Genomic DNA, 12,128 nt, shown 5'->3' with positions numbered 1-12,128 from the left:
CCTCCCCATCAGGGGCGCTCGGCTGGGGCGCCCAGCAGCCCCGTGCGCTTGCTCATGTTCGATGCGGCAAGCGAGGCACTGCTGCTGAAGCAGCCTAGCTCTGCCACTGCCCCTTCTCCGTCGCACTTGCAGGGGGCGGTTGACTGTATCCTCTGCCGTGCACTGTTCCCGCCACGTCCCCTTGCAACAGCAGGCTTGCTAGCCACTGTTCCAATGGCACCTAGCAAGCTCGCCCAGGCGAGGGGGGGTGGCGGGAGCAGTGCCCGAAAGGGCTCCTTTTGGTGCGCTGTTCCCGCCACGTCCCCTCGCAACAGCAGGCTTGCTAGCCGCCGTTCCAATGGCTCCTGGCAAGCAGGGGGGCACTGGAGGGATTTTGCACCATGGCGCTGGATACCCTTAAGACGGCCCTGGAGGAGAGGGGAAGCTTTGCCAAAAGGTTTCATCCAAGTACAGTGGCACCTTGGTTCTCTAACTTAATCCGTTCCGGAAGTCTGTTCCAAAACCAAGGCTCACTTTCCCATTGAAAGTAATGCAAAACAGATTAATCCGTTCCAGACTTTTAAAAACAACCCCTAAAACAGCAATTTAACATGAATTTTACTATATAATGAGACCATTGATCCATAAAATGAAAGCAATAAACAATTTACTGTACAGTACTATAAAATAAATAAAACAGTATTGTAGATGATAAAAATTAAACTTAAGAAAAATTCTTACATGCACTGATGATAGTCATTGTTTGGATGGGGGCTTTTATCCATTTCCGCAGTCACACAATCAATCAATCAGTAGCTGAACTGGGATCCACACAGTCACAAAAACAAATTAACTGAAAAAGCCTCAAAACAAAAAATGCAAAATAAATAGCAAAAACGAAAGTACCAAATATTAGCTCCAAATATCACCTCAGAAAACTTCAATCAGAAACAGAGGGCTTGAATTACAATGGGGGGGGGCACAAATTAGCAGCGCAATAGGAAAAACAGGGGGACTCAAAATGGAGCATGTTCGGTTTCCGGAAAAAAAGTTTAAAAACCAGAACACCTACTTCTGGTTTTGCAGCCTTTGGGTTGCCAGTTGTTCGTGAACTAAGCTGTTCGAAAACCGAGGTACCACTGTAATTATTTGCGTATTCAGACCCAGAGACCTCCCCTCTAAATAAACACACATTTGACTCAAATTTTAGTTTTGGTTTTTGGCAGAATTTAGGCTACAACTTTATTGATTACAGAAAAGTGAGTGGTTGCATAGGCTCTGGTTCGACTAGCTCCCGGCACCCTTGCAGGTAGCACTGACCCAAAACTCCACCATAGGTCAGCCAAGGGTGAACACTTGAGGTAGGTGAAAAGCCCAGATGCTCCCCTGGACTCTCGGGGGTTGACCAAACCAAGTTGAGTCCCTGGATTCCTTTAACAGAATACCCTTCACAAAGGGATGGTGAGACCGTTCTCCCATCCCTGTCACCTGGACCAGTGCCTATCTGCCATCTTACAAGTTGTGACGATTTGCTATGGGACAGGCAAAACCCAAATGGCAACAGCCAATCAGCCAAGTAGGGAAAATTCCTGCTGTGCCCCTGTCCCAATGACAGACGACCCACAACGGCATAGCAAGGTCAATTGCAAAATGCCCTAAAAGTAGAGAGAGGTGGGCGGGTGTTCAGATGCACAAGCCAAAAGAGGAAGCTCTGGGTCACGTGCATAAGTATATATGGGTCCCTTGATCCGTTTAAACTGCACCCCATTGGCCAGATTACACCCAGCAATGAGGGACCTACCAATCGGGTGTTGTGGCTATCCAGTATACCCACCCACAACCAGGAGGTCAGTCTCCAGGTCTCACCGCACGATTTACCGGGGAATTAACAGGTTTATAATAGCGCTGCCATTTTTATTCTTTTTAAACAGACACAACTCGTGCTCAAAAGAGCTATGAAGAGAATGGCCGAGAGTACCACTATGTGTTGAAAGAAACCTTTGAAAATATGGTATACGGTCACAGGTAATCCTTAGATTCACATTTCTTGCCCTTTCTCCTTATGTTTCAAAATCATGTGGTCAAGCACCAGGACTAACAGTCAGTGGAGTGAAGTACAGAGTTCTGAGACAGACTTCCTGTTTGACACAGAAGAGCTATGCTATGCATAACGTATAATTTCCATCTTGGCTGTACAACGTGCTTTCAGACATGCAGTGCCAAAGTGGCTCCCTATTTGCCTCAAAGGTTTCAATGAAACTCGGACAGTGTGCAAAAGACACCTTGCTAGGCAGTTGCTGCTGGCTTCACAGCACCTTGTCATTCTCTGCCATATGTTCTGTTCATAACAAGGCAGACATAGGGGTTTTTCCAGCTGGAACACACCGGAACAGTGTTCTGGTACCTCTCGGGTGGGCCCCGGGAGAGACCTGGCCAGCCTCAGCAAAGCCCCACTGCGCCTCTGACTTATGAGCAGACCCTCCCTGGAGCCCAAAGTGGACATTCCCTATGGGTTCTGGAGAAGATCTCCTTGCGAGCTGATGGTGCAGGGGGCCTTTGCTGAGGTTCTACAGCCTCCCAGCTAACAGCTGACATGCAGGAAAGCCGAGCCTCAGCTGAGCAACCTCATCAACAAGCCTCTGATCCTCTTTGGGCTCTGGGGTGGGTCTTCTGAGGGAAGTGTGTCCCGGCACATTTTTGTCTAGAAAAAAAAGCATTGGGCAGACCCTTAGTTCATCAAGTGCGGTACTGTCTACACCACGGGTAGGCAAACTAAGGCCCGGGGGCCGGATCCAGCCCAATTGCCTTCTAAATCTGGCCAGCGGACGTCCGGGAATCGGCTTGTTTTTACATGAGTAGAATGTGTGCTTTTGTTTAAAATGCATCTCTGGGTTATTTGTGGGGCATAGGAATTTGTTCAATTCCCCCCCCCCCAAAAAAATATAGTCCAGCGCCCTCCCCACATGGTCTGAGGGACAGTGGACCAGCCCCCTGCTGAAAAAGTTTGCTGACCCCTGGTCTACACTGACTAGCAGCTGTTGGCTGAGATCACTGTTATGTTTCTCAAACAATTGCCAGTTCTTAGTTTGGCCGCTCATTGCCATAGCTCTTATTGGGGCTGTTAATTTGGTTGGATGAGCATAATAAAAACATATTTCTACTTCTTATGCTAGTTAAATATTATCTATGTATATAAACCTCTTCTGAACAAAATCAGCACCAAGTGGTGTGTGCGATCCGTGAGAGCAGATACAGACCCCTCAAAGGCTAAGAAATAAGAGCAGATTGCAATCTATCCTGCTTCCACACAAAATTGGAGTTCATATAGGGCTGAAGTGCAGGGATTATGGTACTGCTTTATAAATACAGGTGAAACTCGGATAATTAGAATATCGTTGAAAAGTGCATTTATTTCAGTTGTTGTTGTTTAGTCGTGTCTGACTCTTCGTGACCCCATGGACCATAGCACGCCATTTAAACGCCATGTCAAGCCTTTATTTGTTGTAATTGTAATCATTTGTTGTTAGGCAGGTCAATTATAAATGTAATGTAATTAATGAAATGTAATAGCGAAATTGTTTGTAACTATTTGTTTTATTACTGTGGAATTTCGAAAAGAAAGCATTGGTAAACATTAAAAATAATAATAAGTTGCATTACTGAAATAAATGCACTTTTCAACGATATTCTAATTTTCCGAGTTTCACCTGTACTTACCAAGCTCTCCAGGGCCAAACTAGGCACAAGAGGACATTGACAAGTCTTAAAGCAGCGTTTCCCAAACTTGAGTCGCTAGCTGTTTTTGGACTACAACACCCATCATCCCTAGCTAGCAGGACCAGTGGTCAGGGATGTTGGGATCTGTAGTAAAACAGCTGAGGACCCAAGTTTGGGAAACCCCGGCTTAAAGCAATGGAGTGCAGCACGGGTAAGATGCAGGAGAGCTCCTCTAGATGTCCCTTTTATTTTGAACTTGAAATATACTCGGAGTTGCATAGTGATTTCATGCTCTTTATTGCAGCTCGTAAAACAGTGAGTGAATTTCCCCCCAAACCTCAGGCTTTACATTATTTACACAATGAGTCTCGTCTGATTGGCTGATTCTGCTTCCTCCTTGGAGCCTGACAGGGCTGCTCCTGCAGGCCAATCAGGTTGTTGCATTCTAGGATCCTACCTGACTATTGTTCTAGGATCCAAGCTTAGTACATAACAGAACTCATGATAATTTTTGCTCTTGATGGTATTGGGGTGGTTATACATGACCACGCTTTCCACACCTGTGTGTGCCCGCAAAAGATTTGGGGAGGACACATAGCTTCATTTCTAATCCGTGCATTTCCAATAGCTTCCTGCTGATATCCTCTGACTTTTTATAGTACAAATGTCGCACTACAGTGCAAAAGTTCCCCTCCAGGCAGCCGTAGTGCAGCAGTACTGGAGAAGCAATGCACAACAACTAATAAAGCAGAATGGCGTGTAAATGAGCCGCCAGCAATGGACTATTGCGGCATTGATGGCATGTTGCAGAATACAGCAGCAAAAAGCAAAACACAAGTTCTGGTGGGACCCTGAAAGGAAATGTTTTTGCTACCCTCCGCAACACATCTTTTCACCTGAAGCACAGGGTGTGTAAGTTTTGAATACCTTTTGCTTGAAGCAGGCCTCTCTCACCTTGCCCGTCTCCTCCCTTGTTGATCGCTTTTTGCAGAATGATGGAGTATGGAGAGTACAAGGGGAATCTCTATGGCACGAGCATTGATGCTGTACGCGCAGTGCTTGATGAAGGGAAGATCTGTATAGTGGACTTAGAGCCTCAGGTGAGTTGTGAAGAAAATAGTGTTACTGTCTACAGGTCATGTGCAAAGTTCCTTGGTTCCGTATTTGGAGGCTAGGGACAATCTGAAATGAAATTTGAAACAAAGGTGGTCTGGAGCACAAATAAAATACAAATATGACAAGGCTAGGGATGAATAGTATCCAAGTATATAATTATACGTCAGTAATCATGATTTAATGTTGTTTGGAAATTAATATGGCATTGCTACGGAAGGATGCCTGGACTTTTAATGGTTTTTGTCACAGGCATTCTTTAATGACTAAACTGCAGAGAGGATAGATCCCAGTCCTGTTGAAGTCAGTGCAAGTGCATATTTGAATTGTAGCTTCTGTCTTTTAAATATACAGTTATTTTTAATCAGAATAAAACCTGAAAATGATAAATGTATTTATCTTGTGTAAATGCAATGCATCAAGCTGAAATGGCCGTGGGGTTTTTTGTATTGCATTTTTCTCATGCAGAGTATTCAGCTGGCTCGTACTCATGAACTGAAGCCCTACATTATATTTATTAAGCCATCAAGCTTGAGCTGTATGAAGCAGTCCCGGAAAAATGCTCGGATGATCACGGACTACTATGTGAATATGAAATTTAAGGTGAGAGGAAGGGAGGAGAGAGGTGGGGGTGGGTTGATGTGATGTGAAACCAACCACCTCCTTGATAAGCTTTTGTATGTGAAATACGTTCAAATCCATGGTGCGAGGAAGATCATCATTTCAATTTTATAGATGATATTTGGGGGGGGGGGAGGCTCTGAAATAGTGAAATCCCTAAAATTATCCTGACAATTAAGCTTCAAGTAAGATCTGAAGTCAGTTAATCAAAGTCCACTGTTACACGCACTAGTACTCTTTAACTTTTTTAAAGCCTCCTATTTATCGCATCACACATTTTTTAAAAACCAGTGTATACCTCTTTGGGTCAACATTGTGGGAGTAAAAGAATTATGACATTTAGAGGTTTATGTTTTATTGTGTTTTGAATATTTAGTTGCGAGCCACCCAGAGTGGCTGAGGAAACCCAGTCAGATGGGATGAAGATGATGATAATTAAATAATAATTAATAATAATAAATACTAAATAGTTTTATTTGCCCTCTTTAAATATGGTTATGCCTCCCTCTACCCAGCATGAGAACCTTGATTTCTGTGTCTCCTTTCTCCAATATTCAGCTCTTCCATTTTTCTTCTTGAGTCCACTTCAAATACAACAGCAGGGAGAGTGTTTAGGATGGAGTCTAAACAACTGAGGGGGCTTGCCGATCAGAAGGTTGGCAGTTCAAATCCCCGCGACAGGGTGAGCTCCTGTTGCTCGATCCCTGCTCCTGCCAACCTAACAGTTTGAAAGCACGAAGTGCAAGTAGATAAATAGGTACCACTCCGGTGGGAAGGTAAACGGCGCTTCCGTGCGCTGATCTGGTTTGCCAGAGCTAGCTTAGTCCTGCTGGCCACATGACCCGGAAGCTGTCTGCGGACAAACGCTGGCTTCCTCGGCCAGTAAAGCGAGATGAGCGCCGCAACCCCAGAGTCGTCCGCAATTGGACTTAACGGTCAGGGGTCCCTTTACCAATGGCTTACAACCTAGCAGCACCTGTATGGTGGTGCCATTTGTGAAAGCCAGCTCCACAATTTCATTCAGCAATTGTGGTTTGTGTGACTTGCAGGGGTTCAGACGGGGTTTCCACAACCACACTAACCATGGCAGCCAAGTAGACAGCCCCATGTGGAGGTGCTATAAACTGCGTATTAGCACAAATGCTTGTTCTGTATTACAGTACTAGACTCGTGAAGAACACAGCTGTCAAAATGGGCATTAGATTAGCACTCTATTCAGCTGGTGCATTATATTGAAAAGCAGAATGGAAGTTGTAGTTCATGAAAGATTTTGAAGTACAACTGGACTCTTATCTCTTTATGGGTACATGTTGAAGATTTATGGATTTTATTTACACCGTTAACAAATTTTACACAGGTACAGTGTACACTGATCTGCCCTATAAACACCGTGCAGTTTTCTAACTGACTTCTTACCTTGAGAACTGTTTAGAGCAGTCACCCTGTTGGCCTTGAAGTAAGCCATTATTCGCCATGTCTCTAAGCTCCGCCTTTAGCTTCTTGTTGCTTTGCTCTCTCTAGGAAGAAGATCTGCAGGAGATGGAAGAGTCAGCTAAGAAAATGGAAGCTCAGTTTGGTCAGTTCTTTGATCACGTGATTGTGAACGACAATTTGCAGGAGGCTTGCATGCAGCTACTGTCTGCTGTGCGCCGAGCACAAGATGAGCCCCAGTGGGTCCCAGCAACGTGGATATGCTCAGAAAATCAGCCATAATTATCAGAGCTAGACAGCTCCACAAAAATGATAGTTCGTGTCTCACAGCATTAATAAACATAATGCTGGGATTGCCAGAGAGAATATCTCATTCTTTGCAGGGAATTTTGGAGAGGATTAGACAAAAAGCTATTGCAAGATAAATTCATGTTTCGTGTCACATTCTTAAGGATTGTATGTTCAGTAACATTAATTTTGTACCCAAAAGAAATAATACTGCTTTGTTGTAGTGTAAGAATATAATGGTTAAGAATAATAAAAGAATATATTTTGTTGCATTTATTTGTGTGAGCCAGCTGCATTAATCTAATCATAACGTCTTTTGAATTTTGTGGCATTTTGATTGCTTCCTCTCTCTCTCTCTCTCTCTCTCTCTCTCTCTCTCTCTCTCTCGAGCATAGTCAAAAAATTAAAGGATCCATCCAACAATTAATTCTCCAGTGATTTTGAGTTGGGGGCAGTCTTTGTTATTGATTTATAGCAGGGTTGTCTGGCAAGAATTGCAGTCTCTGCTACCATGACAGTGGAGAACTGGCAGCAGAGTTCTGGCCTCACTCGTGCATACCTGAGCTTTTGTGACACCATTTGAATTTTACTTCAGCAGCTTCCATCTTTTGAGCAGGCTGGGTGGAGGTGCCATTTCGGGCAGGGGACTTGGGCTATGGTTTTATTGCAGCCTGGACCCACAAGACTGAGGTCAAGAGCATCCCTGAGAAGACTGCCATACCTCACCTGGCTTGACCTGCCATATTTGTTTCTGAATAGGAAGGCAGCTGATGGTTGAAGCCAAGAGCCACTATTCTGCCACACATCTTTTCCCACCTCCCCACTTTCAGGCTAGGAGAGAAGCAAAGCACCTCACATCACTCAGAGCCAAACCCTGTGGCACTACCTAGTCCTAGGCCCTCACAATGGGCAGACCCCATTTTTTAATAACGAGGATGCAATAATTTTGTTCTCCTCACTCAGAATTTGGAGGCCACTACTCCAAGCCTACTCACCAGCTTTTTGGCTCATCAGCAGCCACAAAATGACATCCAATCACAACTAGAGTCCACAGATGCCAGGAGAGGAGTGAAGGGTGCAGAAATTTGTAGTACCCCAAAAGTCTTCTCTTTGTCCACTGTTTTTTAACCTCACCATTCTTACTGGCAGTTTGGCTGCTTCTGTTGACTCCCTGCATGGGCAGAGGGGTGGCAACTCTCAAGTCACTTCTAAATAAACTGTTTTATTATTTGTGCAAAGCTTGTGGGGAAATTGGATGATGTCATATATTTATTGAACATGCATTCTGAATTATTTGTCTGGAGGTTACACAGAATTGCAATAACCACGTGTCACCCCACACTTCCAGGGAATTTTCTCATCACTTACCACAAAAGGTTCGATTTTATTTGTTGCAAAAGAGTTTCAAACCAACTTTAATTGCACAACCTGAGTTCTCTGGTATGTGATCTAAATCTTACCCAAAAATAACAATCTGGGAGTGCCCTCCTTAAAAAAAACACTGGAAGAAACAGTCACTGTAGTATCACGATCACCATCACCACAATTTTTTCCCACTCCAAGAGGTTCAGAACGGTGAGCTATCCTGACATTTGCCGGCCTTCATCCTCTCAGAAGCATGAAGGGAAATGCCTGCAAACAACATCCAATTCTGGCGGAATATGAAAAAGTTAAAGCCATTTTTTCCTTGATCTAAAGAATCAGATGCAAAGGTTCCCTGCAGAAAAAGCCCTGAATATATCCGCCCACAGTTCGGCAGTCCTAATCCATTCTGGAGGAGCTGTTAAGCCTGTAAATTTGACACCTCCTGTAAAAAGTTTTAAAAGTTACCCACTGTAGTGAATGGGGAACGCCTGGAGAGGCAGGGAAAGGCGGGTGCTTTGGAATGGGTGGGATGCTGATGCTGATTATGGACTAGGACGTCCTTCTTTCCATGGGATAAATGTTGGAGGGTATGGATTCCTCTACACGACGCCTGGAGAGGCAGGGAAAGGCGGGCGCTTCGGCAAGGCAGAAAAGCAGAGCCACATTCCCTCGGGGGGAGTTTGGGGCGCGGCGGGCGGAGCTCCGTCTTCCCTTCCTCTTCTCCGCCCGGAAACGGCTCCCCCCTCCGCCGTCCCGCCTCTTCCCTCGGCGTCTCCGGCCCAGCGCCTAGGCGACCGGGCGCGGCCCTCGGGGCGCCGGCGGCGGGGCCTGTCGCTGTGCAGACGCCGCCCGGCGCGCCATGGAGATTTCCTCCCGCCCGGTGAGGGAGAGGGACGCGGCGGCGCCGGGCCTGAGAAGCCCGCCCTGAGGGCCTCTCGCTCCCGCCCGCCTGCCTCTTGCTGTGCCTGAGCAGCAGCCGTTTCGCTGTTCTCGCTAAGCTCCGAATCTGGAGCGAATGGAGGGGAAGTTGCCCCCTTCCCTCTCCCTGGAAAAGCGGGCGAGGAGGAGGGGGAAATACGCTTCCCTCTGCAGGAGGATGAAGGGCTGGGGGGGGGGCGTTTCCTATCTGAGGACTAGCCTTGCCTCAGGAGGACACAATCTAAATCATTTTATAATCCGAAACCGGTTCCTTGAGGACTAGTCTCTTGACAGCGCTCCCTTGTAACGGTTTTGGGATCGATCCGTTCTGATTTGTGTTGTTTTTGCATTGTTTCCCGGGAGCGGTTGCTCCTGTTGTGTCGTCGTCCAGCCACCAAATTGAATGGGGAACCTGCAGGTTGAGAGAGGGCTGATGCCATCTTGATGTGTGAACGCCTGAATGTGGTATAAAGGCACTTTGGAGGGTGTGCCGCCCTACGAGGCAGCAGCTGTCTCTGCATGCCAAGATGTTAATACAATGCACCCATGCGTAAAAGTCCTCATTTGATGCTGCGGTTCATAGAATCAGAATTGTGGAGTTGGAAGGGATCTTGATGGTCATCCAGTCCAACCCCCTGCAGGGATGTGGGTGGCGCTGCAGTCTAAACCACTGAGCCTCTTGGGCTTGCTGATCAGAAGGTCGGTGTTTCGAATCTTCCCAGCGGTGGGTAGCTCCCTTTGCTCTGTCCCAGCTCCTGCCAACCTAGCAGTTTGAAAGCATGCCAGTGCGAGTAGATAAATAGATACAGCTGCGGCAGGAATGTAAATGCGTTTACATGTGCTCTGGTTTCCTGTTGCGCCAGAAGTGGTTTAGTCCTGCTAGCCACATGACCCGGAAAGCAGTCGGCAGACAAACGCCGGCTCCCTTGGCCTGAAAGCGAGATGAGCGCCGCAACCCCATAGTCGCCTTTGACTGCACTTAACCATCCAGGGGTCCTTTACCTTTTACGAACCCCCTGCAGTGCATATCTTTGTGCATATACTATATGCATATATATCATTTCCCTCATCTGCTGTTTAAACTAGATTCTTGGAAGACTCACTCAGAGAAGACCCTGGGATAGCATGCCTCTTGACAAGTTTTGTGGTTTTATTTTTTGAGGGACAATTCTTCCCTTCCGTTTTCCTCCCCAGCCTTTGTGGTCATAACTGGGCCAATGATGCTGCTCTAGAACTGCTTTGTTTAATTTATTCCTTTGGACACCGCTTTGGTCATTTCTGGTTGTGAAGTAGTTTATAAGTCTAATAGATAGGTTGTGTATATATATCCTACCTTTTCCTCCAAAGGGGTTTTGAGGTGGTCAGCATGTTTTATCCAGTTTTTATTCTCCAAACAACCCTGTAAAATAGGTTAGGCTGAGAGATCGTGGCTGGCCTAAGGTGACCCAGTGAGCTTCACAGCTGAGTAAGTGATCTGAAATTGTGTGTCTCCACTCCCGAGTCCAGACTCTCGCTAGTGTCCCATACCTTTTGACTTCTTGGGAAATTAAGAGTTAATGCCTGGGTGATACACACTTTTTCTGTTTTCACAGCCACTGTACTTAAAAGCATGGTGACAGCCAAGGAAAATTTGTCCGCATTTTCAAAGCACCTCTTATTCACCCTCATTTCTTACTACATCTTGCAACAACCATATATTATGTTTTTTCCCCCTTTGTCAGCTGCAGCCCAATCCTATGCATATTTACTCAGAAGGAAAACAATCTATCCAAATAGGTATACATAATCATTGAAACCTTAATGCCCAACTCTTTCTGTTAAGAATACTGCACACTGTTATAGCACACTGTTATAAGTCCATATACCGGTAGCCGTGCCAATACTGTAGTCTTGCTGTAAGCTCCTTTAGTTTCAGTTGCACTTACACTGCTGGAGTAATTTGAGGATCTAGGCGCTTGTTTATAAATCTGTGCTGGTAAAATCAGTGCAGATGAGTCATGTTTTTTGGTTTTCAATACGGAAACTAAGCATGACGTTAATTCATGTCAGAATTAAAGAGCCCTTGGAGCCAAAAAAGAGAGAGGCCTAAATCCATTTCTGGCACTTTTACTCCTACAAATTACACTGAGATTAGCGTTGGGGAATGTTACTTTAGAGAGATGGGATCAGGTTGTTAAATTTGAAATAATAAGATGCTATTTGGCATCAGCAACAAAACAACTTTAATGAAATCATCGTCATGCCCTCATTCCCTCAATCATGTGGGTCAATGGTTCACTTCCAGCTAATCCTGGATACTGGATATTTTTAGTACAGAATTAACACAGGTCATTGTTGGTATAGGAGATTGTTTTGTGTCAGTTGCATGAAATCTCACTTTAAATTAAATGGGGAAGAAGCAAGTGGTGAGTTTTATTTTGAGTTGTTATTCTTAGGCTATTTATTGAGATAAAGACACTATCTGATTTTTTTATTTAAAAAACTTTTTCCTTTGCTTCAGTTAATGTACTAACAGGTCTGATTCTTAAACTGTGTCACTGAGATTATCAGGTATACAGACTGAACATCTTCTGTTCTGGACTATAACTTGATAACAAAAATAATTTGTATTGTATTTCGAAACATTGTGCATATAGGGGCTTTTTGGATTAGATACGGCATCCATATTGGTGCTAGTACAGAAAGGCAGTAATTTA

At 45.1% G+C, this 12,128-nt stretch overlaps 1 protein-coding gene across 1 annotated transcript in view; it reads left to right on the top strand.

Moving 5' to 3' along the window:
• Positions 1 to 7,421, top strand: part of MPP4 (MAGUK p55 scaffold protein 4) — a 33,674-nt gene extending 26,253 nt beyond the window's left edge. The window contains exons 20-23 of the mRNA XM_035137316.2: positions 1,911 to 2,004; positions 4,688 to 4,796; positions 5,278 to 5,412; positions 6,952 to 7,421. Coding sequence (XP_034993207.2) covers positions 1,911 to 2,004; positions 4,688 to 4,796; positions 5,278 to 5,412; positions 6,952 to 7,143 — 530 coding nt within the window. The 3' untranslated portion in view covers positions 7,144 to 7,421. The remainder of the gene's footprint in view (positions 1 to 1,910; positions 2,005 to 4,687; positions 4,797 to 5,277; positions 5,413 to 6,951) is intronic.
• Positions 7,422 to 12,128: the final 4,707 nt, after the last annotated feature.

This window comes from Zootoca vivipara, chromosome 1 (genome assembly GCF_963506605.1).
Source record: "Zootoca vivipara chromosome 1, rZooViv1.1, whole genome shotgun sequence".
In the NCBI taxonomy this organism is placed as follows: Eukaryota; Metazoa; Chordata; class Lepidosauria; order Squamata; family Lacertidae; genus Zootoca; species Zootoca vivipara.
This window is presented reverse-complemented; position numbering and strand designations above follow the sequence as displayed.